The sequence below is a fragment of the Podarcis erhardii genome (genome assembly GCF_964252035.2).
Source record: "Podarcis erhardii genome assembly, chromosome: 10".
Classification (NCBI taxonomy): Eukaryota; Metazoa; Chordata; class Lepidosauria; order Squamata; family Lacertidae; genus Podarcis; species Podarcis erhardii.
Window position 1 is genome coordinate 17,763,474 of NC_138500.1, and position 27,931 is coordinate 17,791,404.

Below are 27,931 nucleotides of genomic sequence, written 5' to 3' on the forward strand. Positions count from 1 at the left end.
CCAAATTCTTCCCCACTGAGCCCACACCTGCCTGTCTTCAGGAAGGGGAAACGGCATTGGCTAAAACAGCTGAGCCCACAGCCAATGCACCCATTATAAGGAAGCACCAGACTCTCACTCTGCATGTGTTCTCTAGAGAACATCTGCAGGGCTGCTTCATTTCCTTAGCATTCACATGAACAGAGAGCAGGTCTAACTTAACTCCCGTGTAAGTCTGCACAGGGTTGCAAACTGAACAAGCCAGCAAGTCAAATCTCTTATCTGCCATCAACTCAACAGGTTAAGCAATCTGCTTCTTCTCAGCCTCACAACGTATTTTGGTATTTTCCATCTACAATACCCAACTGGAGAGGCATTTAAATCCTAGCTCCACATTGGTGATGCCAGTGTTGCCACTGTCATCTGAGAGCAGGAGGCTAGCTGAAGAAGAAGAGGAGGAGTTTGGACTTGATATCCTGCCTTTCACTCACCTTAAGGAGTCTCAAAGCAAAGGAGTCTCCTTTCCCTTTCTCCCACACAACAAACACTCTGTGAGGTGAGTGGGGATGAGAGACTTCAGAGAAGTGTGACTAGCCCAAAGTCACCCAGCAGCTGCATGTGGAGGAGCGAGGAAGCGAACCCGGTTCACCAGATTATGAGTCCACCACTCTGAGGATGCACAGGCAGATTTCACATACAGTGGTACCTCGGGTTACATATGCTTCAGGTTACATAGGCTTCAGGTTACACACTCCACTAACCGAGGAAAAGTGCTTCAGGTTAAGAACTTTGTTTCAGGATAAGATGGTACATGACCCCAGTTAAACTTGCCAAGATATACCATTTGTCTGATAATAAATGTTGGAAATGTAAAGAAAATGAAGGAACATTCTTTCACCTCTGGTGGACTTGCCCTAGGGTGAAGGCCTTCTGGGAAATGATATATAATGAGCTGAAAAAGGTATTTAAGTATACCTTTACCAAGAAACCAGAGGCCTTCCTTCTGGGCATTGTCGGCCAGAAGGTGTTAAAGAAGGACCGAACATTTTTCATGTATGCAACAACGGCAGCAAGGATACTCATCGCTAAGAATTGGAAAACTCAAGAACTACCCACACTGGAAGAGTGGCAGATGCAACTGATGGACTATATGGAACTAGCAGAGATGACTGGCAGAATCCGAGACCTGGGAGAGGAGAGGGTTGAAGAAGATTGGAAGAAATTCAAGATTTATTTAAAAAAACACTGTAATTTGGTTGAATGTTAAGAAAGGATGCTAGATCATAAATAATTGTGCACCACTAAATTAGAAAGAATTAAGATGATAAGTAAATTTGAGAAAAAATTATAAACCTTTTGGAGAATATTTAAATGAATTTGACACAAGAGTGTAAACAAGATGATAAATTGCTGGCAAGAATTGACATTGATGCAAATGGGAGCGGGAGGCGTGAGGGAGTCCAAGGATGTTATGAAAAGATGTTATGATATTTGTTATATTGTTCTTTATTTTTGCATTTATGTTTAAAAACCCAAATAAAATATATATATTTTTAAAAAAAGAACAGAAATTAGGCTCTGGCAGTGCAGCGGCAGCCCCCGTTAGCTAAAGTAGCGTTTCAGGTTAAGAACGGACCTCTGGAACGAATTAAGTACTTAACCCGAGGTACCACTGTACACTCTTTCCTTCCCTACCACTTCCTGCCTCCAAAACACCGGCTGCCTCATCTTTTTGCAGATTAGCATTCCCACCTTGCTTGCCTGCTGCAATGATTCTGGGCAGTTTCATTGCAGTTTTTAGAACTGTTTTCAAAGTAAGTTTCCAGAGCAGATAGCGTTAAAGTATAAGGCATGGCAGGCCAACTTTGGGCATTTTTAAAGTAACTTGCTGCTACTTCGAAGTCTGTGGGTGACAGCTGTTGCATTAGAAGAGTTTCATTATTATTATTATTATTATTATTATTATTATTATTATTATGTCACACCTTGGAGGGAATCCCTCTTCCGATATATTGCTTTTTGTGAACATTCGTTTATTTTCAAAGTATTTATTTATGCCATTTTTATTCTGTCCATCAACCAAGTCCTTCAGGCAGTTTATAAAACTTATAAATCAATAAAATGCAATCCACTGAGAAAAAGGGGGGAAGTTCACCCCACCCACCCCATCATTAGCCATTTACTTCCTGTGCCCCCTCCAAGAAGCGGAAGATGGTATATGTGAGTCTCCTCCCCATTTTATCCTCACAACAGCCCTGTAAGATAGGTTAGGCTGAAAGATGGCATCTGGCCCAAACTCTTCCAGTTGGCTTCATGGCTTAGTGGGGATTTTTAACCTGGGTCTCCTTAGGCCTAGACTTCCCCATGTCTTGGTGCCCACTGGATGTTGCTGGACTATAGCTCCCATTCTCCTTGACCACTGGCCATGTTGGTTGCAGAGTCCAAAACTTTTGGATAGCGTCAAGTTCAGGAAGGCTGCTCTAACCATTACACCACACTGGCCATAACTGCGAGTGTGACCCCTAAAAACGGGTATTCTGGCCCACCTCACCATTATTGAAATCAACTATGCAAACTGATGCAGAATTATCTGATTAATCATATGTTTGGTCATATATTAAAAATTTTTTATACAGCTATGTCATTTAAAAATATAACAAGGCAGTTTACAACAATAAAGCATAAAAACCGTAAGGAAGTTAAAAGCAGACGTCAGTTAAGCACTGTGGAAGGACGGGTTCTGAATTGAATGCCGAGGCCTGGCGGAGCAGGAAAGTTTTCAGCAGGCATTTAAAACTTGGCCCAGAAGTTCAAAGCTGCCGCGATCAGAAGGGGGCCGTCAAGCGCGCCATAGCCGGAAAAACCCGGCGCATTGGACGGGACGCGGCGGGCAAATCGCTTCTTGGAAAGCTTGTTCTGGACGTGGCTGAATCAGAACTGTGTAATCCCCGTCGCCGCCCCGCTCCCAGCATTTCTTCCCCAGACCAAGGTACAACTCGTGGGCAAGGCCAGCTCGCGAAAGGGGCCCGTGTCGCTTTAAAAAGCGGGATTTGGAGGGGAGGAGCGCCCCACGAAAAGCGGCGCGAGGAGGAAGTGAAGTCAGTCTCGCGGTGGCGAATCCGCGGCTCGGAGCGGAGCGGACGAAAAAAGAAAGAGAGCGAGCGAGCGAGCGAGCAGGCGGCGGGGCTGCGGGACCTGAGCTGGGCAGAGCCGCTGTGCATGGTGAGTGGCTTCGGAGAAGCGGGGTTTCCCGCCTCTCCCGCGCCCCGCTGGGGAGAGCCCCTCTTTCCCCGACGCGCGCGCGAGGGTGTGGTCGCCATGGGGGGCTTTGCTGGCGGCCGGTTGGCGGCGCCCCCTCCCTCCCTCACCCCCCACCCCTCGCCGAAAAATCTCCGGCCTGAAAAGAGAGTCAAAAATGCTGGGGAATGTTGAGAAGGCACTGACTGGAATCCTCCTCCTCCTCCTCCTCCTCCTCCCCGCGCTTCCTTCACTAGTTCAGCCACAGGCGAGACCCGCTTGCTTGATGTTCTGGAGGCGCCTCCTCGTGGCTTTCCCCCCTCTCTGTGGGCGCAACCCAATTCTGTGGCAGTAGCATATACAGTGGTACCTCGGGTTAAGTACTTAATTCGTTCCGGAGGTCCGTTCTTAACCTGAAACTGTTCTTAACCTGAAGCACCACTTTAGCTAATGGGGCCTCCTGCTGCCGCCGCGCCGCCGGAGCCCGATTTCTGTTCTCATCCTGAAGCAAAGTTCTTAACCTGAAGCACTATTTCTGGGTTAGCGGAGTCTGTAACCTGAAGCGTATGTAACCCGAGGTACCACTGTAGTTGCTCCAAATGTTGCTCTTCGTTTTCAAGAGCCGTGGCAAGACTATTAGCCCGCAGCTACGCTTGGAAAGTCTTGCCGAAGGGAACGCGCCGTTTTCTTAAAGCATTCGCTCCTTGTCGGGTCTTCCCTTCCTGAGGGCTTTTGTGTGCGCGCTTTTGAGGGAGACTTCTCGAAGAGCCATGAAAAGACAGAGGAGAGCCGATTAATTCGGTTTATTATTCTGTTTTTAGCATTGGGTGGGCGCGGTTGCTCTTGCTGGGTTTCCCGCCTCGTGTTTTGTTGCGCGGTTTTCCTATTTTTTTCTCCCATTTGGAGGTATTTGCAGGACACGCGCACGTCCCAGGCAGACGTTGCCCCCAAAATTCCCCCCGGGGGGTGTCCGGAAATAACCGTGGTTGTGATGGTGGTCAGGGGTAGGGCAGGCCTGGGGCGCCTTGTCGGCTCCTTGACTGGGCAGGCCGAGCTGGGGGAACAAGAGGCCTCTTTGGCTGCTTGAGAGATGCCCACAGTGGCATGTTCAGCCAGGACCTTGGGCTTTGGGGGCTCCCTTCGCGGGGCAAGGCTCCCTGCTGCCAGTACCCCTCTCCCTGCAAGCAAGCATGGATGGAGCAGGAAAGTCAGCAGCCAGGAGATGCAGAAACAGCAGCTGCCGCAACTTGTTTACTTTCCTTGGTTGGGTCCAGAGGGAGAACCCTGTTATGGCTGTGGTGCCCTGGCTGCATTTGCCAGATGCAGTCAGGATGTACTGCAGGTCCTGTAGATCTGGGGTCCCCAGTCTTTCTAGCCCAAAAGCACTTTTGGAAATCTAAGAAACAGACATGAACATGAAAAAATACCCGTTTCACATAAGCTGCCAATGCTCAGATCTCTCCCAAAACAGGCAAAAACATTTGCACTGCCTCAAAATAAATACAACTGCCCCCTTTAATATGTATTTATATATAAAATTGGGAGTTGCAGGGGGCTGTGGCAAGTGCTATCAGGGGTGTCTGAGGTATTTTTGGTGCACATGGGAAACCCAGCTCTAGACATCGTTGAACTGTATTTTTTTTACAATAATTCGTTTCCAAATCCAAAATACACCTCATTATATCTATATCAAATCACAATACCAAATCAAATATCCAATTGTATAATTTTGGTCATCGTCCCCCCCGCATGCTATAATTACAGGTTTATTTTTTAAAAAAATTATGCTTCCAAAGTCTTATTTAATCCAGTTGTATTCCAGTCGTAATTACAGTGGTACCTCGGGTTAAGTACTTAATTCATTCCGGCGGTCCGTTCTTAACCTGAAACTGTTCTTAACCTGAAGACCACTTTAGCTAATGGGACCTCCTGTTGCCACCACGCTGCTGGAGCATGATTTCTGTTCTCATCCTGAAGCAAAGTTCTTAACCCGAGGTACTATTTCTGGGTTAGCGGAGTCTGTAACCTGAAGCGTATGTAACCCGAGGTACCATTGTATAATCCATTCAGCAGCTGCAACGTTTATATCTTCTATTCGTATTAACACATTCAATAGTTTATTAGTCCACAAATGAAGAACTATATCTTTTTGCTACTGTGTGTAGTAATTATTTGTCTATAATTTTTCTTCTTTCTTTGCCAAATGTTAATCCATTTGTCCAGAAAGTCCCATGTCGCTCCAGTTGTTCTCTCTCTTTTCTTTTCTCAATTGTAGTTGCAATTGTAGTTGTAGCCTAGGGAAAAAGTTAACTGGCACCCCGCCAAAGCCCTGACAGGTCTCCAGTTTCTCTTCCTTTAGGTATTGTTGAACTGTAGCTCACATCATCCCTGATCTTTGGGCATGTTTGCTGGGGCTAATGGGAATTGGAGTCCAGGAAATCACTGTTTTGATTTACTTACTAAGCAGTATCTAAATGTTGAAATAAATAAATAAAATAAAAAACCTGGCGGGCCACAGTTTCTCGATTCCTAGTGCAGTGTGATCAAACAACAAGAAGCGAGAAATTAGATTTTGTTTATATAACTTTTAAAAAGATTTTTTATTGTGGCAGGCAAAGTGTGTGTGTAGGAAGAGCTTGAATATTGGAAGCACAGTTCATCTCACGCATCCTCTCACTTTCTGTTCCCACCTGCCCCAGATTCCTAGTGGTGCAAGGCCACCTTGAATCATCAAGAGTGGAATGGAGTGTGACATTACATCACAATCACATTCCTGAATGCAGTGTTATACTTTACCCATAGGGTTGAATGGCAACAACTGACTCACTTTACCTTAGGATAAAGTGGGACACAGCTGGAGGGAGGTGACACTGAGCTTTTTCTCCAAACATTAAGCTTCATCTTAATGTTTAGGCCCAAGCTTGATCTTAATGTTCATGTCCTCGGTCTCACCTAAATGTGACAACGTTGGGAACGAGCATTTCTGTAGCTAAAGTACCTCAGAGCCTGCCAAGATTACTGGGAGGCAAGGGAGTTCTAGGCATTTTCCCAGCTTCACTTGCTACCAATGCATGTGTCATATTCAGTCCCTGCTTCTCATAACAACAGCTGCAGAAGCCTCCGTGATGAATAGGTTTGTCAAGGAAATAGGAAGAGTGGTCCTACAACTGCCTTTCTTTCCCATCCACCATAGAGGCCATAAGTGGCAGCTTGGGGTCTGAAGTGTGTGATATGGCGCTTGTTTCTCTAAAATGCAGGTAAGCAGCATTAGGAAAGGATTTCTCCCACCTTGCTAATATTTTAAAGGGGTAAGTGCCAAAGAATACACACAAGTGTTTTGGACCTGATTCAGGTTGCATGTATTCTACTTTTGTGTTACTACTTTGAACAGTGCTGAGTTTGCTCACGTTTCAGAGCATGATAATATTGTTGTATGCATTCGGATTTGATAGTTGGTTTCACAGAAGTGTAGCTTGCATGCAGAAGTACATAATTTTTGCAGCCAGTCTGTTGTGGAAGTATCCTCGCCACATTTTGGTTGGAGGAAACCAGCAGTTTTCAGCAGAAGCCAGATTTTTACCACTTTGATAGCCTGGCCTTTGTATTAGTCACAAAGCCACATTTTCTTCCTCTACCCCCCGCCCCCCCAATTTTTTTTTTAAAGCATGAAACAAACATGCACATAAGGCACTTGAAATAAAAAAAACCAATGTGGACACCTGTCTGATGCACTAGAGAGGGAGCTGTTGTGTTTGATTTGGAGACTGCATGTTTCATTACAAGAGTAAAGGTGAGGAAAATCAAGCTCACCCCTACAGCAGAACCTCTTCACGTTTGCTCATGATTGGAGGAAATCGCCTCCTTTTCCAAAGTGAATTTGGGTCCAACTTCAACCTTGAAATATTATTCTTTTTATTAATAATAATCTTTTTGGCCAGTGACCCATTGAGCAAATTGAGAAGCCTCAATTATATTTCCCTTTTGCCACTGTGGTTGGAGGCAGGTGTGTCTTGCAAGAAGCTTCTTCTGGAGCCAGGGTGTGAGAATAGAGGCCATAACCCATAGGATAAGGTTACCAGACGTCCACGTTTCCCGGGGACAGTCCCCAGATTTACAAATCAGTCCCCATACAAAATACATTGAAGTTGAAAAGTGTCCCTGGATTCAGCAAAAAAATCTGGTAACCTTACCATAGGAACTTCGTGCTTGTGTGAATTATTTGCACACATGTGTGCTCCTGTTACCCTCTGAATATCTGAAGTCTTCTGTGGGTTTGGATAAGATTGGTCTCTGTTACATTTGGAACAGTGAGACTTTTTTCAGCATCTACTTTCTATATCTCTTATCTGTTTCTCCACCACCACCTGTCTTTAGGTGTGCAGCTGACAATTAAACTACCTGAGGCAAAAAAAAACAACAACAACGTTTTGGAAGTTGGCAGCGCGTGAGCTGTTCAGGCTGTCTGTCCACTGCGCAAACACTTCCCCACATTTGACAGGATTCACTCAATGGTTCACATGGGTAGGTCTCCTTCCTGTGAGCAATTAACTCTGTGCTGGTGAGCCTGTGAGTAGACACTGTGAATGTAATCATAAATGAAAACAACACTGCAAGCCCCCTAAATCACAGTCTAGAGTCACTGTTAGAAACTCAGATATAAGGACCCCGGTGGTTCCTTAAACCAGGGTTACAGTCACCAAAATAGAATGTTTAGTTGCCATTTAGGAGACAGATAACTCAAAAGCATATTTTTCAATGCAACTCTTGAGTTCATTCTGATTGTGCAGATAAAACATAACTGATGGAATTCTACAGGATGTGTTGTTGGTGTGTGAAAACAGGCAAGATCCAAGGATCATCAGACATTTGCCTCCAGATGGTGGAGACGTCAGATGCCATGCTGGCTCCTAGCTTCACTTGGTCGCAAGTGACCGATAGCCAGGTAAAAAATGAGCCTGGCACATGGGAAATTTCAAACTCTGCTAGAGGTGCAAGATAATTCCCACAAGCGATAGGAATAAAAAGGGCTCTTGTCAAACCTACATCCCAGATACTTAGCAGCTGGAAACTTGAACAATGAGAACTACTAAAAATAAAATAAAAGAATCATACCCAACTAAAGGAATTAAGGGGTATTATCACCAAAGACCTCATTCTTACTATTGGAGTTTGAGGTGAGCAAGCAATCAGTGTAAATAATTGCCCACAAAGCAAAAAATTTAAAAGGGAGCAGATCCAATATTAATAGATGCCAGCTAGTATTCTGCTTTTCAGTTTGACCCAAAAAGTCCACCTAGAGAACTACTGTCATTCACTCCTGCTTCCGGAAATACAATGTTTAGTGTTTCCTGGAACTTGGGAGCTGAGAATTTGATGTTGACAGCTACTTCCTTAATAAATATGACCTTTGCAACATGAGTCATTTTTTTTAGGTTGTTGACTTGAACATATGTTTTTTCATGGCTGTGACGATGATATTATGATGACTGTTGTCCTTATATAATTGACACCCTTCATATCTTTACTTGGCTATTCAAGCGCATACCAGAAAGTTTTGGGTGAGACCCACCCTGAGGATTTCTGCTTGCACAATGGGACTTCTCCTCTCCTTGCCCACCTCCTTAAATTATTCCATTTGACAAGCTGAACTGCTTGTGCTGATGGAACATTTCTCTTAAAATTCTTTCCTTTCTCTTGAATTCTTTCCTGAGGTTTCAGCAGTTAAAGTAGTTGCCCTAGTGCAACAGGTCTACTTTTAAAAAAGGAAGTGACTTTTTGTGGTTAGGAAAGTGATGGAGAAGTGTAGTCAAAAGTATGGGATGAATGAATTAGTAATGCAAAGGCATTTATCTTCCCTTGCATTTTGAAAATTCAATTTCTTTGGCATCTTTCCTTGGAGCCTTATATAAATTTGATTTCTGAGTGTTTATTGTGCCTTCTCTCCCCCCACAAAAAAGTTGGGTTTTTTTGTACCCCCTTGCCAATCTAGGAATTAAATACTTTGGTGTATTTTGCAACCTTTGCAACTAAAGCTATTTCACTTTCCCAGTTCTGACAAATGTCTGCACTGTTTTGTATTGGAAGTTTGGTGGCAATCCCTAGGTGGCACCAGTAAACATTGCAATCATTTTATAGTTTGGTTACATAGGTTCTGTTATCTCCATTTAACCAATTAAGCTTTTTTCTCATACTCGACCAACATTTTCTCTGCACACATTGCATTCAGTATAGGATTGCTCCTAATTTTTGTACAACATAATACGTTTTGTGATTGCCCCCGCATGCAAAAATTAAAACAAACAGATTGCCCAAAGCTTTGAACTTTAAGGCTTCATTTAAAGTTCACTGCAGGCTCTGTGAAGCATAGAATCTACAATATTGCCACAGATTAATATATGCAGCCTGGGATTTGGACTGGGAACTCATAGTAGGAGTAGGAGTAATAATTCATTTATAATTGCTTCCCATGGAGCATCCCAAAGGGATTTACAGTATATTAAAAGCATGTATAAAACAGTCAGAGATTGCGTGGCAGCCATACCTTAGCCAACAGTACTGCAGCTTGCTTTGGTTAAGGCAGGTGTGGAGAGGCTGTAGCCCTCCAGGTGATGTTGGTCTCCACCTCCCATCAAGCCCGGCCACCATGGCTGATAGTTGTGCATCAGGGCAGCCACTGGTCGCTTGCAGTAGGTGATAAGTGACACACCTCTCTCCTTGGCTTTTGACACCTGAGATGTATGCTTTTTGGACCCACCTTCTGTGGTTGTAAGTGGCTTTAAACTGTATTTAACATGGTGCTTTAGTTGTTGCAACCCACGCTGGGACTTGGGGTGGTGGGCAGGCAGGCCATAAACTGGTTATAATAAGAATAAATTTCCAGTCGTTAGTGGATAATTGGAGACTGAGCCGCAGACCGATACTTATTTCCTGTGGTTTTTATTGCCAAGTTAAAACAATTTGGTCTGCCTTAGTGATTTCCTATTCCTTTGAGGTTTCCCCTTTGGAGTTTATTGTTCAGCGTCCCCACTTCCTTCATACTCTGCTTTCATTCTCCTTGTCTGAGCTAGGCTGAATTGTGCTTAAACTGCTTAGGCAAAGAGCAGCAAGATTTGCAGCGGAGTGTTCAGGCAGACATTGTGGGATGGTAAAAGAAAAAAGAAAGTGCAATGATCCAGTGTGGAAGTTACCACCTACCTGGGTAGTAAATATACATAGGAATGCCCTGCATATATATTTAAATTAAATTCAAACTTGGAGTGTTGCTTGGAAATAATTTTAATTTGAGTACATGGAAGTAGTTAAGCTCATGACAGCTTGACTGCAGGCATTGATTTTCATTGTTACAATTTACGTGGGGAGAAAAGGAAAGCGCTGATGCCTACTAACACTAATTTTAACTTGTGAAAAAGCTGTTTATTTCAGGCATAGGCAAACTCGGCCCTCCAGATGTTTTGGGACTACAACTCCCATGATCCCTAGCTAACAGGACCTGTGGGAATTGTAATCCCAATGATGGGAATTGTAATCCCAAAACATCTGGAGGGCCAAGTTTGCCTATGCCTGGTTTATTTGTTACGTTTGCATACATCCCATAGCAGTAATCAAAAATAAATTTGATTTATTTTTGAAATCTGAAAAAATAATTTTATGGATAATAATAATTCAAGGTATTTTCCATTAAAGAAATAAATCATTGAAAACATTTCCATCCCATGTAACATCAGTGACTTTGTTGTCTGGCTGCATTGAGCATCTGGAAATTATGCATGAAAGGGAGCGTGCAGATATATTAATTAAGCCAACCCAAGGTGTTGTAGTTTGGAGATGAAAAGCTTTGGGGTTCCTGATAGCAGGGGTGGGGCAGAGTAAATCATTCCCAGCATTTCCTTCTGACTTGTGAAAGTTTCCTTACCATTGGTCCATCTATCCCGGTATTGGTTCCTTTGCCTGCCCCACAAGCCTTGGGCTCTGCTACCTGAAAGCCCTTAACTTTTTACAACTGAGTCCTGGGCCATTTCCTTTTTTGAGAATGATTTTCCTCCTCATTTTCACCACTGCATCCAGGCAGTGTCCCAGGGACTGCACAGCCTTTCCTGATTCAGATGTTATGGAGAAATATGGTTGAGTGTGATGAGCACACTGATGGCACCTTGCCCTGAAACTCATAATGAACACTCCCAATGGCTTCGTGTAGATATTAAATAGCACTGGAGATAAGAGAGTCCCCTGTGGCGTAGCTGCCAGGAAGCCAAAAGGCACTCTTCCGATGCTACTCTTTGGACTCGGTCCTGAAGTACGGTTGCAGCCCCCAATTTCCATTCCCTGGAGCCAATCCAGGAGGTCGCTGACGAGAGATCAAGAAGCTGGAGCAAGGTCGCACTCCCCCTGTCTGCAAAGGTCCTCAGAGAAGGCTTGCAGCTGCCCCACCACAGACCTCTTTACTACCTTCCCCCAAAAGAGGAAGTATTTGCAACTGGTCAGTAGTTGTTCCAGTCCAGAGCTGGTTTCTTCAGGAGCTGTTGCCTGTTTCAATGCAGCAGGGACCATCCCGTCACACAGTGAAGTGTCAAATAAACACATTTTAATAAAACCCATTCGTCATCAGTGAAAACACCAGCAGCAGTATGTGCAAATAAAATATCTTGAGAAGTTCTGCCCTTTCCCCCAGTCTGCAGAAATATATAAAATTCTGGTGTGAAATAGCTGTCAAGGAGGCCTCGTGTGTTCTTCAGATGGTAATTGCTGGGCATATACTGGCCAGCTTGAGCTGCAGAGAGAGAATTAGCCAAGAGATGAAAAGAAATCACACGCAATTCTTCTTTTGCAGGTAGAAGCCCTGTGATTTCCGAAGATTACGAGTAATCTGGCTTCAGCATCAACGATGGACCAGGTTGGATCAAAAATTATTTTCAAATAATTGTATCGTCTGAAGAAATGTTGAGTTGTTTCTCCAAGAAAAGTTATTTTTGAGTCACCTTTTCTAGAAGCCCCTACCCCCTTTCCCCCTAAAAGTGTTCAGCAGAACAAAGGAGCAAGCTGTGGCTCTCACTCACCCCTGAGCTATGTAGAGACATAGGGAATCCCTGCTTAGGAGTGGAGGTCCCCGTCTCTTCCAAGTTCTCAAAGTTTACAAATTGCTGCAGTGCACAAGCACAGATCCCATATGTTTAGATAAGTGTTTTCTTGTGGAAAGCACTGCCCTTGTAAGGTAGCTCAGAATCACTTGAGAATTCAGTCCCGATAGCTGGCTTTGATTGTGCGTGCACAACTAAGAGGGACCATTTCCAGAAGAGTAGCTGTGTTAGTCTGTTGCGACAAAAAACAGCAAAGAGGCTTGTGGCACCTTAAAAGACTGGCTGGTTTATTATAGCATAAACTTCCACAGACATCGCCTGATGAAATGGACTGTAGTCCATGAAAACTAATGCTGGCACAAGGCTCAGTCAGGCTGGTCCTTAATCTCATTTTTCAGACATCAAGTGTGAATTAAAAGATGCCAAGATCGCCTTATTAGCAATGGTGTGATGGTGATTCGAAGACAAGGGCAGAGTTGAAAAAGAAATGCACTACAACAGAGTTACAAAATAACTGCCCCTGGGACACTAGAAACCATACTTGGCTCTCACTATGGAGAGTTTGACAGTGCCTGGTATTTTTAGTATCTTAAGAGCTGCTAACTTCCCCTTTTTTGTATTTAAATATAAACTGATATTCTCCGGTTTCACAGGGTAAGATTATAGATATGCATAACCCCTGGATCAAGATGATAAAGGATTTCATGCACTAGAACTGCTATTATAAATATTTTTAAATAAGCATTAAATGAAGTTGGCTGCATGCTTGTCTATCATAAATAATACCTGTTCTGTTTCTCCCCCCCCCCCCCATTATAGGGTGATTATAATAGCCCCTTTCAGGAGGCACAGCTAACCAAGATTCTCCTCTACTCCTTCCTGGAGAAGTCTTCCGACTGTGCTTTTGCTTCAGAGCTTTGTGCTTTGAAAAACCAGTTGGTTTCAGAGCAGGACGATGATGACGGGCTTCAGACAGATGGCAACAGATTTGGGCAACCTGAGGACAGTAGGTATTTTATCTTGAGCAAACAAGTTTGTTTGTTTGTTTGTTTGATACCCTGGCTTTTCCCTCAGTGCAGCATGAATTTAAACAGACAGAACTACAAATATGCAATAAATATAAATATTTTAAGAACAGTTAAATAAATAAAACTATTAAAAATAGCTCTGCTGACAGTTATGGCCATTTAAAAGCACACATGCAAAAACAGACATTATTATCCTTTCTTTTCTGCAAGCAGCTCAGAGCAGTGTACCCCTTGCACACATAATTCTCTCAGTAGCCCTGTGATGTAGATTAGGCTGAGAGGCAGTGGCTGCCCTAAGGTTTCCTTGCAAGCTCTGTGGCAGGGATTTGAACCCTGGCCATAAATTCAGTTCTGTAACCACCATGCTACAGTGGACACTTGTAGCAAATCCTCTGTGCTGTCCTCCTCAGCTGTCTGTTTGGAACCTAACTTCAACCTTGGGCACATCCAGTGCATTTTTAAAACACATGACTTCCCCCAAAGAATTTAGGGAACTGTAGTTTGTAAAGGGCCCTGTGAGTGGGAAACTATGGTTCTCAGGATTCTTTAGGGGAAGTCCTGCTTTAAATGAGTGCTGGGTAGTGCTTTACCTATGTAGTGTGGATATGCCCCTTATTTATTTGAACAATTTATATACCACTTAGGTACAGTAGTCTTTCAGTGATTTTTTTTTTTCCAAAGGTGCAATACAAAGAATAACAACCAGTTTTCACTAAAAAACGAAACATCAGTTAAAATGCCTGCTGGAATAAAAAAGCCTTCAGTAGGCCCTGGAAGTTCAGAGAGGAAGAGTGAGCAGAGAATTCCATTCTGTTTAATCTTTTTTCAGTCATATATCCAAATTCAGATGAAGAGGAAATTTTCCGGATTATTGGAGCTCAGCTGGCTGAAATCGGAGATCAGCTGGCTGCTGAGATTGACCCATCGCTCATACAGAATCTTGTGCGGCAGTATATAGCGGAGAACATGTCCAAAGAGGTGATTGAGAGGAATGAAATCTAAGGCTTACTTCAGAGTTTCATCTACCATGATAAGTGAAATCCTGGATCCAAATAACTGCTGTGTGGTTTTTCTGGAAACCCTTGCAAAGTCCATGCTTCTCTTGCAGAGGTGACTTGGTGAATGGGATGTATAATAATTACTTCAGCTTTACTGTTGGGACTGAGGAACATAAAATTGGAGTTGGGAGAGTGAGTTCAGGCATGTTTTGCTGTGGATTCTCTTACAATCTCGTGAGCTAAAATGCGGTAATTTCTACTTCAGGAACGCAGGGATATGTCTTCTTCTTGGACAGAGGACAACAAGGCATTCAGCTTCATTTCCATAGCTGAAATTTTTGTCCACCAGCAACAGGCTAGACTTGTAGTCTTGCAGCCAACTTAGCTGCAAAATTGGCATTGGGGCACAACAGTGTTCCACGAAGCAGGCGAGTCCAAGGCTTGCTCCCACTGCTTCCCTTGGGGTGATAAAAGTCCCTCCCCCTAGAAGGTAGAATCATAGAATTATAGCGTTGGAAGGGACCATGAGGGTCATCTAGCCCAACCCCCTGCAAAGCAGGAATCTTTTTATCCAACATGGGGCTTGAACCTACATTCCTGAGATTAGGAGTCTCATGCTCTGCCAACTGAGCTATGTCACCAGACTTCCATTATTTATGTCAAGGGTGTTCTCATAAAAGCAGCCTCCCCATATGTGTGATGAAGCAGGCACAACCTTGCAAACAGAACATCATTTTTCATTGGAGGAGAATCTTGATTCTATGACTGTAATCTGTAATAGTACTTCTGTTGTGGTGGGAGCATGTTTTAAAGAAAATTTAAAACATGGAAGAGGTACAGCCATTGTTTTTTCATCTATTGGTGAGAATTGTTTTAAAAGGAATTACTTGTCCGTTAAGCAAAGGAGAGCCTACTAACAACAGATGTTGGAGGTGTGGAGCAAGCAAAGCAAAATTGCCCCGTGTTGTGGTTCATTTGGCCGGGGGCGGGGTTGGTTGCTTGCTTTCATTTATGTAGAAGGTGTATTTCCATTTTGATCTCCCGCACAATAAATTGCATTAGGTTACTCACCAGAAATATGGCTATAAATGGAGAAGGCAGCCAATATTTTAAAGTGGGTGGCCAATGCATGATTACAAAAAAGTAGAATGCAACTTAATGTCACTCATGCTTTAGTGGTGAAGGTCTATAAACAGTTGACACCTGCAAATTATAATCTAAAAGTATTTTGTCTTCTTTGAGGAGTTACTTTGCTGTTGACATATTATTGGATTGCTGAATTTTGAAATCCGTACATAAATGAACCTATGTATAATTTAGAAATATTTTTTTAAATTAATCTATCATTGGTGGATGTTAATGATTGTTACACTGATCTTTGATGTTTGGAACTATTGTAATATAAACAGCAAAGGAGCAAAACAAAGATCTGCCAAATGCCTTGTGGTGTGTTGGGACAAGGGGGGAAATAGGTTTTATTTGTGAGGGATTGGAGTAGAGAGGAACAGAAGGGCAGCATTTCAAAGAGGTACATTTTTCCCCTCTCTTTTTTTTAGGCAATAACCAATCACCTGTCTCAAGTAGTGAAGGAAGTTGTGCGAAGGATGCCTTTGGAAATGGAGCAAGAGAGAGCCATGCTAGTGGTAGCTATGGTTTTAGCCAAAAAAGTAGCAAACACTGTGCCATCTCTTCTACAACAAGTGTTCAGCACAACCGTGAACTACATCAACCAGAACCTCCGTGATTATGTGAACAACTTGGAACCTGAGGTGATATAAAATAAAATCCAGATGTTGCTATTTAATTATCTCCATGCCCAGTGAATAATTCAGCCCTACTTTGGAAGCTAGGGGGGAAAGGAGTGGTTATTCAGGCCGTGTGAAATGTTGTAGGAAAGGAGTTTGTTGGGTCCCTGATTTTACATCATGTGTGAATAGGATGCACAACTGATGCCCATGTGCAAGTGGTGCTGCTTGTGGCCAGAGACAAAGCAATGGGGCATGACTTCTATACAGTCTCCCCATCTTGCATCCTCACATGCAAGAGGCAGTCACTGCAGTTCAAGTGACACATTCCAGCCAGACAGAAGGACTTGAGGGTGCCCACGGGGGAAATGGACTGGGGGAAATCCCGAGGGCCTGAAGTTCCATACGTTTCCTCTGTTAGGATGAGGAAATTGAGCATTTTTGACTCTGTTTGGTGTGTTAGCCTTTCCAAGATCACCAAATTTTGGGGGCTTGCAAACCAGAGAAAACATTGTTAGCAGCACACAGAGACCCCTGAAGCTTGTTTCATCAGCTGCAAGATTTCAGTTGCAGCAGGGAGGAGTCAGGGAAGGCTGCTGCAGGCACATGTGTCCAGATATGCCATGTTGGCAATATGTAGTCTGACTTGTGAACCTGCCTTCAGTTGAACCCTAAAGGATGGGCTGGGGAAACCCAGCCAGATGGGCGGGGTATAAAGAATAAATTATTATTATTATTATTATTATTATTATTATTATTATTATTATTAAATAATAATACATGCAGGGCGTGTATGAAAGAAAAAGCCTTTTGGCGTTCACTTGTTTGGGAAATACCTAAATATGTGGACCATTGAATATAACTGTAGTGGACTGAACATAACTCCCTCTTTTCTTTCTCTTCTAGAGGTGAATGAAGGGAACACAACATGTCTACCTCTAAGAAATCTTTTTTTAAAAAACACACCAGGAAACAGTTATAAGGAACTGTTTTAAGCTTTGCTTGCAATTTTTACCAATAGTAATTAGTTCCATTGTGCTGCTTACCTTGCTTTAAAGTATGAATTATGAATGACATTTTTTTTCTACTTGAAATACTTGGTCCTGCTCTACATCTCAGGAGGCAAGTGGCTATTTTTCTTGGGGTCATGGTGGGAGCAGTCTGTCATTCCTTGCAAATGACAAGCTTGGAGCAAAGGGTAGATGTTCTGTTCTGCCAGTTGCCAACTGGATTGGAGTGTTTGGGAACACTTATAAAACTACAAAGCCTTAATGAGCAACAGCAGGTGCTCCAACCCATCAAAGACATCACTCTTGGGCATCAGTGAAAGGAATTGCACTAATGTGAAAAAAACCTTAGCTTGGGGAAACAGGGCTGGCTATGTACGCTGCTAGTGCCCCATGGTACCTAGCCTTGGAGCAGCTTCATTTTTCCAGTTGTCCAGTTTTTAGCAGATCATTGTTAATTCAAGTAGTTGATATATGTATTTGTGTTGCTGTTTGTAAAATTTCAAAAATGAAAATTGTTTCCCGTTTTCTTTTTACATTAGGCAGCAAATTTTACAGCAGAGGTGGTTAACCTGTTGCCCTGGTAGCATGTGTTTCTGGACCACTCAACCAGCCCAAATGAATAGGAATGCTGTGGCCACAGGTCACCCACTCTTGCTTTAAATGAAGCTGCCTTGTGGTGTCCAATAAAAATCCCTTGAGGTTGCTTGATTGGTGGGTTCTGCTCTGTCATGCAAGTGTTTTATTTGCACTTGGGAATTTCCAGCTCATAACAGATTAGGTAGCCCTGGGCTATTTCTTTGTAAACTTGCCAGCTGTTGGTATCGCTTTATAAATCTCTTGACATAGTTGCAAGCAGAGGGGTGTGTGTGTTTGTGTTTATGTGTGTGGATTGCTGGCCTTCTCCTTACACCACCAGCTAAATTTGAAAAGGTGTGTCCCCCACCCCCACCCTATTGGACCACACCCTATAATCCTGAATAAAATTTTGATTCAGCATTAAGGGTTGAGAAAGTGTACACAGGGTGTATGTGGGAGTACTGCCTTAGTAGTTCTCAATTTTAGCCAAATACTTGACTTGGAAAAAAGTAAAATGTAGTTCAACTATGGACTAATTTGGAATTTTGGAAATGTGTATTCCACATGAGGAGTTCCAAGAAGTCTAACAGTAAAACATGGCTCTTTTTCTTAAGGAAAGGAAAGGTTAGCCTATGAAGCTAAAATTGCTTTTTTTTTTTCTTTCACTTCAGCTCTTTATGGCAGCACAGGAAGAATATTTTGAGAGCTGGGATTTTATGCTGACCCTTTCATTGTCAAAACTTGAGTGCTATGGAATGTGGTTTTGATAAAATACTGAGATAGGTTAAGATCTAAAAAATTGATCCTGTATTCCTAATCCCTTTTCTTTCTAGCTGCAGTTCTTGTTTCAGAATTTAAAGGGAAGCCATTACCAGCAGCCAGAGTGTTAATATTGGTGTTAGAGGAAAAGTGGGTGGAATAACAGATGCAACTCCTGTGGCTCGAACACAGCTACCGTACCACAGAAAAATCAAAAGTTTTATACCACCACCCCTCCCTCCAGACAAGCAAAAAGCATCATGTGACACTTTCCAGACTGGCAAAAGCAGTAGTGGGCATGCATGGGGCGGGGGTTAGAGCCCGAAAAGAGCCGTGTATGTCAGATGGGGAGCTGTGCATGGCCATATTCAAGCCTCAGGCCCACCAGTTTTCCCACACCTGTACTAAACAGAAGGAAATACCACACATCTTTTCTTCAAAACTGACTTTATTAAAGTGCAACTGAGGGCTAGGGGCATGGGTCTTACAACAAAGCGCCATCAGCAGAGAAAAAATAAACATACCCCTTCAATTTATAAACAGTAGATGAGGGAGCTGGTAACTCCTTTTTAACACTGGAAATAGCAAGTTTTTTTAATTCATCAAATGGCACAAAAGGCTTCAGACAGTAATTTTGAAAATGCTGTACTTGCATAAGGAATTAGAAAAATACAGTTCCTTGAACACTTAACTGATTTGCATGTCACATCAGTCTTTCAGAATGCAAATTTGCTTATTATTGAAAATCAACCAATTGTTTTAGGAATTCACTAGAAGCAATTTTTTTCTAATACCTCTAGTCATAACTCAAATCCTCTATGCTTTTGTATGAACAGGATTGAAATAGGCTTTTAACCCATATGCTGATGAGTTGCTTTTACGGTTTTGGAGCTCTATAGAGGGGATAAATTGTGGTTTGTTATATAGCCTTTCGTTTATCTCATCTCTTTTGCTCTCACAATCAAAATCCATAATCTTTTCGAGTGCAACCAAGCTTCAATCTCTTCCAGCATAACTTAAAGCATTATCAGAGGTAAAATAGGTTCTACTTAATGAGCAATGTCTAAAAGTCTGCATTGGTTTGTAACAGTTTATACTGCTAGGATAGTTCCTAGACAAAATTTGCTTTAAGTCCTCATAATCAGTAGTTAGAGGGCATCACTTAAGGAATAACAATGTAATCAAACTCAGCTTTCTAGCCGTGGAAATAAAGAGTTCTGGGGGTTGATATATGAAGTATTACAAGTCGGACCCACACAAACCTGCTTTCCTTTAACCACAAATTAAGAGAAGTACTGCAGCAGCTGCAGGAATAGCCTCCCCCCTTGTTGCAACTAGCTTCTGGGAAACATAGTTTTTCCAGTAGCTACTGCAGTTTTAGTATGCAGCATATCGAACATGTCTCCCTGAAGCTTCCCTGCTGCTGCCAAACAAGACTGCTACAGCACCAGAAATCAGTGCAGGAGTGGGTGAGAGTTAGGGAATCAATTTTAGATTTACTGAGATAAAAGTCCAGCTACTTCCTGCTTTTGTTTTGTTCTTAAATAAGTAGCTGGGCTTATTTCAGCCAACTCTAATACAAGCCACAGGGAGCAACACACCTATCACCCCTAAGAGAGGTGGTCAAATTAGACTTAAGCTGCTGCTGCTTGCCTTGTTGCTTGCCTGGACAGGAAAGAGGTTTTCAATGGCAGCCACCTGCCCACTGGATTTTTTTGGGGGGGGGGGGCTGAGAGAGGATGGCAGCCACACTGTTGTCTGAATGTGCATTTGTGGCTTGGTTTGTATGGTACAGTCTAATAATTTTAGGTGTTCCAATGCAGAATTGTAGACCACCCTGCTCATAAATAGTACAGTATATAAATGGGTACCTCTAGGTGACACAATTTCACATGCAATACATTTCTAAAAGTCCACCTATATGCCTGTTACTGCTAACACAATAACACATATGTTCATGATTTCTCCTAAATAGTTTATTGTTTGCAGCTCCAAAAACCATATAGACTCCAGCCTGTTGCCTGTGCTATATGAACATTAACCCTGAGAAGTACTGTTGCCAGAGTATAGAATGTTAGTTGTTAATTTATAAACAGACTAGCCCTTCTCTAGTGATGCTTCAAGAAAAGCTGTGAAATAACACTGCTTCAAAGCATCCATCTCACTGCTAAAAACAGACATTCATCTGAACCAACTAAATAAATGTATGACTATATATCACAGAATAAGAGAAATTATAGTATGAGACACCTTTACCAAGTCCTATTTCATCTTGAAGCCCTAATATCTTCAGGGAAAGACTATCCGCCCCCCCCCCACTTATTTCAGAAATCTACAGAAAATAGAACAGATTATTACTGGTCAATGGTTGAAAGTGGCAGTTCACAGTTCTACAACCTTTAATCTTTCATCTAACGTTCTTTTTAGCATTTTGAAACTAGCAAAATTAACAGGTGAAGAATACCAATCTACAGTTGCCCATTGTCTCTCTTGTCCACCCCCGGGCCAAACACATGACCTTAGTATTGAAAAAAGAAAAACAGTACCGGTTTATCCTATTTGTAGTGCCTGCTAGAAAAATGAGAATTTGTATTGGCAATAGCCCTAGCAGATAAGGGAGGGGCTTATTTCAAAGCATGCATAACTCATATTTAAGAGGGTATGTAGTGGAGAAAGAAGAGTTTTGCAAATATTCACGCAGAGGAAACAACACCCATTTCAAACCATCAATTTATTGAGAGCTATAGACCATTCCCATCTATTATTAGTTGAATTGGTCTAATACTAGTGCATCTCTAAATACTGAGAACCCAAAATGGTACTATTGAGCTATATTAACTCTTGCAACAATGCTAATATCTAATGACATAGCAGCTATGATTTATTTTACCATCCTCCAGCATGGGAGGTTTTTCCCCAAAGGCTTTTTGGAGCTATAGCTCAAGAATACTCACTATTGGACAATAGGGCTACAAAATAGAAAGCAGGCAAATATAAAAAAGGAAAACTGTTAAAGCCCACTGGAATACACTGAGGCACTTTATTCTGGAAAATGGGTAACAAAGACAGCACTAGAAAAAAGCATTGGAAATTACCTAACCAGCAACTCCCAACCGCCATGGCAAAGTTCCCATCCTGCTGAATCAAAAAGCAAAAATTCCCATATGGTTAGAGGACACTTCACATACAACATTTGTAGGTGTGCATGTAATGTGGGAAGATAACCCCTTGTGTGCACAAACTATGTATTATACATGCATACTCACCAGGGAGGCGAGACTGGCAGAGGCTTCCTCTCAAATAGCCAACTGATAGTAAACCCAGGCTTTCTACCACAACGTGTGTAAGGATCAACCCTCATCAACTTGGCTACTGTGCTAAAACTACGGCTGCCTGCAATTACTTTTGCCATCAGAGATCCTGGATGCCCCAAACAATCAAGTGACCATTGTAGTAAGATGGAAGACAGTTCTATGGTAAACAGGAATGCAGACTGTCATAGTGGCAACTATCACTCATTAAATGTAAATCAAAACTACACTGAATAAGGGCCTGCCCAGTGAAGTTTCAGGAGTAAATAGAAATTACAACATGAAATAAGTAATAATAAATTTGAGATTTTGAAAGGTGAATGGATTAAAAATGAAACTAGGCTAAAGCTCAAAGACTCTTAAGAGTGTCTTTCACCTCCTTACTTTCCCTTTAAATTGCATCTAATTAAGAGCCTAGGGCTTGCCGATTAGAAGGTTGGTGGTTCGAATCTCCACAACGGGATGAGTGCCCGTTGTTCGGTCCTAGTTCCTGCCTGCCTAGCAAGTAAAGTCAAAGTCAAAGTGCAAGTAAATAGGTACCACTCCGGCGGGAAGGTAAATGGTGTTTCCGTGCGCTGCTCTGGTTTGCCAGAAGCGGCTTAGTCATGCTGGCCACATGACCCAGAAGCTGTCTGCGGACAAATGCCGGCTCCCTCGGCCTATAGAGCGAGATGAGCGCCAGAACCCCAGAGTCGTCCACAACTGGACCTAACCGTCAGAGGTACCTTTTACTTTTACTTGCATCACATACACTGAGACCTGCAGCAATTTGCTACATAGTCTGTCTATGAATTCTAGGAATGGCTATAGGATGCTTCCTGTGGGAAAAGAGCATATTCTATTTACTATCACACCCCTAAAATGAATTGAAATTGTTGTTTTTTTGTTTGTTAAGAAGCAATTGAGCCTTAAGAATTTTTGCAACAAAAAAATTCAACACAGGTCATAATGAATAGGCCACATGTTGCCAAGACATTGCCTCCAAAATGTAACATGTTAACACAAGCACTGGAGAAGAAGAAAATCACCACTGCCACATGATGAGTATACATGTGTTAATTTGAGATGATGATTCTTTTATTTACAATACATGAATGGAAAAGTTCAGCCTACAAATGTGGTTGAAGGGAATCTTAGGAATTTCCTGATCATCTGTTCTGCAGAGGGTAACTGGAAAAGGCAGCTATGGCAAGGAACTAGAGAAAACCACTACTCAACACTTTCACATTCCTAAATAGCTCTATAGTAAAGAGGTACCTGATTGCCAGACAGGTAATCATATCCAATTAGTACACCAGGAGGAGGGGGGGGGGTTCATTCGGCATCCTTTGGTTAGCAGAATAACGAGGGGGAAGGTTTGAATATGTCTACTATGGTGGAACTTGGATATTTTAAAAAGTTTGGAAAAGGTCATTTATTTTTTTTACTTTTGAGTTATACACATTTCAGCAGCCCAAACAAGCTGCAGCAATCGCTTGAAGGACATGAGAGTTTCCACTCCATAGAGCTAGCAAACACCAACAGAGTAATAATATTTAAATTTTGTTTCCATCACACACACAGCACCAAACACTGATAAGACATATCTTATTTCATTCCTCTTGGGTAGAAATCATACCTGGCTGCATTAAAAATAAACTTTCCACAGGTAGCTATTATCTGGCAAGTTTACATGACTTACTGGCTTTCAGGTCACCATTCACTCTACAGCCCCAAACCAGGCAAACAACTGGGAAGGACAGCACAATGTTGCTTCGGGTTGAACTATGTGAATTCGTTTCTTTGAAGACCTTGTGCTTGGCTTTTTATCAGTGGTCAAGGTCAATTTAAGGCTAAGTGTCTTTCACTCTTGAATTTGTGCAAACACAACAGGGAAAAGATGGCCAAAGCAGATGCTTATATTTTGACTTTGCAAGTGGTGCCAGTTCAGCTTACAACTGCTGAACATTTCTCCTTTTTATTCATCAGAATGATAAAAGGGTCTCTTTGATAACTGATATAAAAAACAGGATGCATTAAAAGGGCAAAGGGAGAAGGAAAACAGAAAAGTAAGAGATCAGATACACATGAGGGATCAAATAACATGTCTTCCCACCAAACTCTTATAATTTCATCCCTGCATGGGAGACTATTGCTTTACCCACCCAACATTACAGAGCTTTAAGAATTTCATTAAATATATATGACGGGGTAGAAAAGGTATAAAACAAAAAGTTACAGTGGTACCTCGGGTTACAGGTTACAGACTCCGATAACCCAGAAATAGTACCTCAGATTAAGAACTTTGCTTCAGGATGAGAACAGAAATCGCGGAGCGGCAGCGGGAGGCCCCATTAGCTAAAATGGTACCTCAGGTTAAGAACAGTTTCAGGTTAAGAATGGACCTCCAGAAAGAAAGAAGTTCTTAACCCGAGGTACCACTGTATTGAATAAGCACTAACCCACTGGGGTTTAAAAGAGATCTGGGAGGTCAAGAGGAGCTGTGCAATACCTGAGGAAGCTGAGACAAAAGAGCTACCAACCTCATGCTACACTGAGCCTCTCATTCAAGAGGTTAAAGGGGAACCAAGAAGCTGCAAGAGCAGCTATGGAAGGGAAATCTCCAGGGATAACAACAAACTTTCCTTTTCCTCTGGAATGTTCTGTGCCGGTTTCCAGTGTATAAGCATCCCCATTTCTCAGTTATACATACATATTAAATGTGCAGGGGTTTTCAAAATGACACCCCTATATGTTAAACAGGAAGATCCGATACCAGTCCACTAAAAACATGATTGTCCCCAGGCTTAGCTTTATAGTGTACCCTTGCCCCATCACCCTTTTTGCTACATGAATTTCCCATTAACAGCAGGCACCACAACCCTCAGCCAATGCAACTAAGTGTAGATTCAGGCGCTACCTCCTTGAGGAGAGGCGTTCACTACTTCTTCCTCAATGCTAGTGCTACACCTACTGCCACAGCTAGGATGGCCACTGCAGCTGCCCCACCATATAGTAGAACTGATTTGCCTTCTGGTAAGAGGATGGGTTTCTCCTCTCCAGCAGGAGTCTTCTCTTCCTTTTCTTCAGGATAGCTTCCCTTTCTGGCCTTTATTTCTTCTTCTGGAGGCAGTATTCTTTCAGGTTTGGGGGTAGCTTTTTCTTCTGACTGAGTTAATTGCTGGACAGGTTTACTCAAGGCTGGAGCTTCAGGTTCTGGCAGCAGCACCTCTTTCCCCTCTTTCTGCTGTTCCTTATGTGAAGGTGCAGAGGGGCCTGGCTTTTTAAGAGACACAATTTCTGCTTCTGGCTCCAGCAATGCAGTTGGAGGTTCTGGGGAAGCAGACTTTGCAGGGTCAGCCTGCAGGACCACTTCTGACACCACTGTTTCCTCAACCCCCTCTGGTATCTCCTCCTTTTCAACATGAACAATATCAGAGTTTGAAGAGTTATTTTCACTCCTTTCTTCCCCACCTCCATTGCTGTCCAAACTCTTCACTTCTTCAGGATCCATAGCCACTTGCTGCCAAGACTCAGGCCCCAACGAGACAGGTAAGCTCTCAGTATGCCAACTCTGACTAGCTGACAAAGAAACTGGCAAGCTCTCCGACTGCCAAGATGTTGTCACTGTAGGTGACTCAGGAGGGCTCACCTGGCCTGAGTTGTCACTAGTTAGGATGTAGATGTCATTGCTATCTTCGGCAATTATTCCGTGGTACTCCTCTTCTTCAGAATCCAAACTAAAAACAGTACCCTAGAAGAAAAATGCACATAATCAACGAAGTTAGCAGCACTTAATTTTACATGATACAACCACATTACAGAAGAATGGTAGCCTTAATTCAGAACGACCCAGAGAACGTATAATTGCTACATACAGTTGAACAGCCAATGGATACAACAGATTTCCATCAGAGTGCAGCTGCATGCAATTATTGCGGGGGGCGGGGAGGCAACAAAACTTTAATACTTAAAGAGGTTTGCATATTGTCAAAACTAAGTATTGAACAGTAATTGTCTTCTGTCTGATTTGAGACAAAAGTATTGTACTTGGATATGGGAAAGAGACCTGGATTCAGTTCTCTGCTATTATGAAATTCTATGTGTGTGCATGCACACAAAAGTCAGGATCACTCACCCTAACCTATTTCACAGGACTGTTATGAGCATAACACATGAATCTGATGTACATTATTTCACAATACACATGCAGTCAATCGGAAGCTGTGCCTTGGCTCCCGAACGTTTTGGAAGTTAAACGGACTTCCAGGACGGATTCCGTTTGACTTCCGAAGTACAACTGTAGTTCTGTAGCAATCTCTCACATACTCTATGGTGAGTGTTGATTCTATTAGGAAAGTGCCTCAAATGAAATTGTACTACATAGGAGTTACTTTTTTATTTCTAGAAATCTATTCTTCAGGAGTCACCCATACACATATCACAATTTCTTCATAACTTATAAAAATTCAAAGCCTATTTGAATTAATTGAACTTTTTAAAAAAATAATAATAAACTGGTATCTGTATAGAGAGATAATGTTATAATACAAAGAATATTGAAGCATTGCTAACCAGAACCACTCAGACATCCTTCAAGCAAAGCTCTCAGAGCTTCTGTTGATGGCTGCCTTTCACAACTATCCATCTGTGCTAATGGAATGTGGCACATGCAGAAAGCTGCATCAGGGCCTGGACTGCCGCCACACAGAAAGTAATTACTCAGTAAATCCCCATCCACCCTCTTTCCCTGCTGATCAAGCTGTCTCATGAGCTCAGGAGCTTTATGGTGAAGAGTACATGTTATTCTGCTATGAATTGTTCCCACTCCTCTGCCCTCTTCATAGCTCCAGGCTAGCTTGCACTATTCACCCTTGCTTCAGCACCAGAGTCATGTAAAACAAAAATCAGAACACAGAGCACTATAATGCAGACAGGCCCTCCCATCAGATGTTTGTGATATTCTAATCAAGAATGACCCTGCATCAGAAAACCAAAGGAATATTGAGAAGAGATCTGCACAGGTAGCAGCAAAGAAGTTTTGCCAACAAAGGTATTTTAGTAGGTTAAAAAAAAAAAAAAAAAACCACAAGTAGAGTATGTTTTAAAATAAATCAATACTAAGAAAGAATAAAAAATCTGTTAGGCACCAGAGGCCTAACTTCTGAAATATTAGTTCTAGAGAGTTGAGTTCAATTAATATTACTCCCAGTGTCATTCCGCTTATATTGTTTCATAGAACTTAACCTTTTTGGCCCCGTATTTTACTTAATTGAGGACACAAAACTTGCCCAGAGAAGATCATTCTACAATTACTAAGTTTCTGCAAAAAAAATTGGCTAATTTTTGAAGACAGACACTCTGATGCAATTACCTAGGCAGTTTCATTAAATAATCTAGTAACTGAACTGAAAGATTATGCCCCAAGATGAATAACATTAAGCTGTGTATACTACAAATGAGAACATTGTAAGTTGCCTTATAACAAGTCAGATCATTGGGTCCATCTTTCTTAGTACTGTTGACACTGACTCGCTTTTACACGCAGAACATGTGCTCTACCACTGAGCTACAGCCCTTCCCCAACAATGTGTGAAATTCTCAGTTACATCTAGCCAGCAATACTACTCAAATAGATTTCTTAGCTTCATAAAGGAAAGTTGTTGTTACCTCCATTTCAGCACAAACTGCACCACAGGCTACAGAATCCTTTTATCTGTACCACATGATCCACAGAACAGGCTATTTTATGCCACTTGAGGTGTTATACTAAATCTTCATACATCAACAGTGCTGTTCTTATCTGAAGGTCACACAAAGGTCTTCAGAGTGCAGTTTAACAGCTTTCAAATGTGCCAGGAATTAGCAGTTAAAAAAAGAAATAATGGAAAAGATAGAGCCATGGAATATTTAGTAGCAATGAAGGAAAAGACATCTTAGACAATCTCAAATTTGAGAGTGCAGGCTCCTGAAGAGGTTGGCTTTCCAGGCTTAGGGGTGGTGGGGAGAATAGGTTAAGAGGCTGCTCCCCTAGGTGTCAGCTGAAGGAGTAGGAACAACCTCAATAAGAGGGAGAAATAGACACTATGGAGGGGGTTGAGACACAGAAGAGTGTAAGTGTGTGGGATAGCAGGCACCGAGGAAGGTGGGTGAAGCTGTCTCTAGTATGCAGTGAAGCAAGAGAGTGCTGAAGGTTATGGAGTCTTCTCTAAGCCCAACTTTATTTTGTCCTAAT

The 27,931-nt window shown here is 42.3% G+C and overlaps 2 protein-coding genes and 1 long non-coding RNA gene across 8 annotated transcripts in view; 2 read left to right on the top strand and 1 right to left on the bottom strand.

Annotated features, from left to right (window-relative positions):
• Positions 1–2,958: 2,958 nt before the first annotated feature.
• On the top strand, positions 2,959–17,135 carry BID (BH3 interacting domain death agonist; the record flags this gene model as incomplete). Of its 3 annotated transcripts, XM_081880238.1 has the most annotated exons (6): positions 2,964–3,201; positions 12,044–12,106; positions 13,110–13,296; positions 14,148–14,296; positions 15,873–16,085; positions 16,968–17,135. In XM_081880238.1, the coding sequence occupies exons 2-6, from the start codon at positions 12,098–12,100 to the stop codon at positions 16,971–16,973; spliced, it is 564 nt and encodes a 187-aa protein (XP_081736364.1). In that variant the 5' UTR covers positions 2,964–3,201; positions 12,044–12,097. The 3 variants fall into 3 exon arrangements, with proteins under 3 accessions (XP_081736362.1, XP_081736364.1, XP_081736363.1); XM_081880236.1 differs by lacking the exon at positions 16,968–17,135 and having other exon boundaries at positions 2,959–3,201; positions 15,873–16,094; XM_081880237.1 differs by lacking the exons at positions 2,964–3,201; positions 16,968–17,135 and adding an exon at positions 6,046–6,473 and having other exon boundaries at positions 15,873–16,094.
• On the top strand, positions 8,852–10,572 carry LOC309351039. The gene is made up of 2 exons (XR_014160673.1): positions 8,852–10,472; positions 10,512–10,572. It is a non-coding gene; the product is annotated as an uncharacterized lncRNA (long non-coding RNA).
• Positions 17,136–18,836: 1,701 nt separating the features above from the next.
• The window catches only part of BCL2L13 (BCL2 like 13), a 34,598-nt gene continuing 25,503 nt past the window's right edge, over positions 18,837–27,931 (bottom strand). For 3 of the 4 annotated variants that reach the window (XM_081880061.1, XM_081880062.1, XM_081880063.1), the window contains exon 7: positions 18,837–25,450. In XM_081880061.1, coding sequence (XP_081736187.1) covers positions 24,638–25,450 — 813 coding nt within the window. In that variant the 3' untranslated portion in view covers positions 18,837–24,637. Of the gene's footprint in view, positions 25,451–26,770; positions 27,540–27,931 lie in introns of those variants that run through there. The other variant, XR_014160978.1, reaches the window with a different exon arrangement.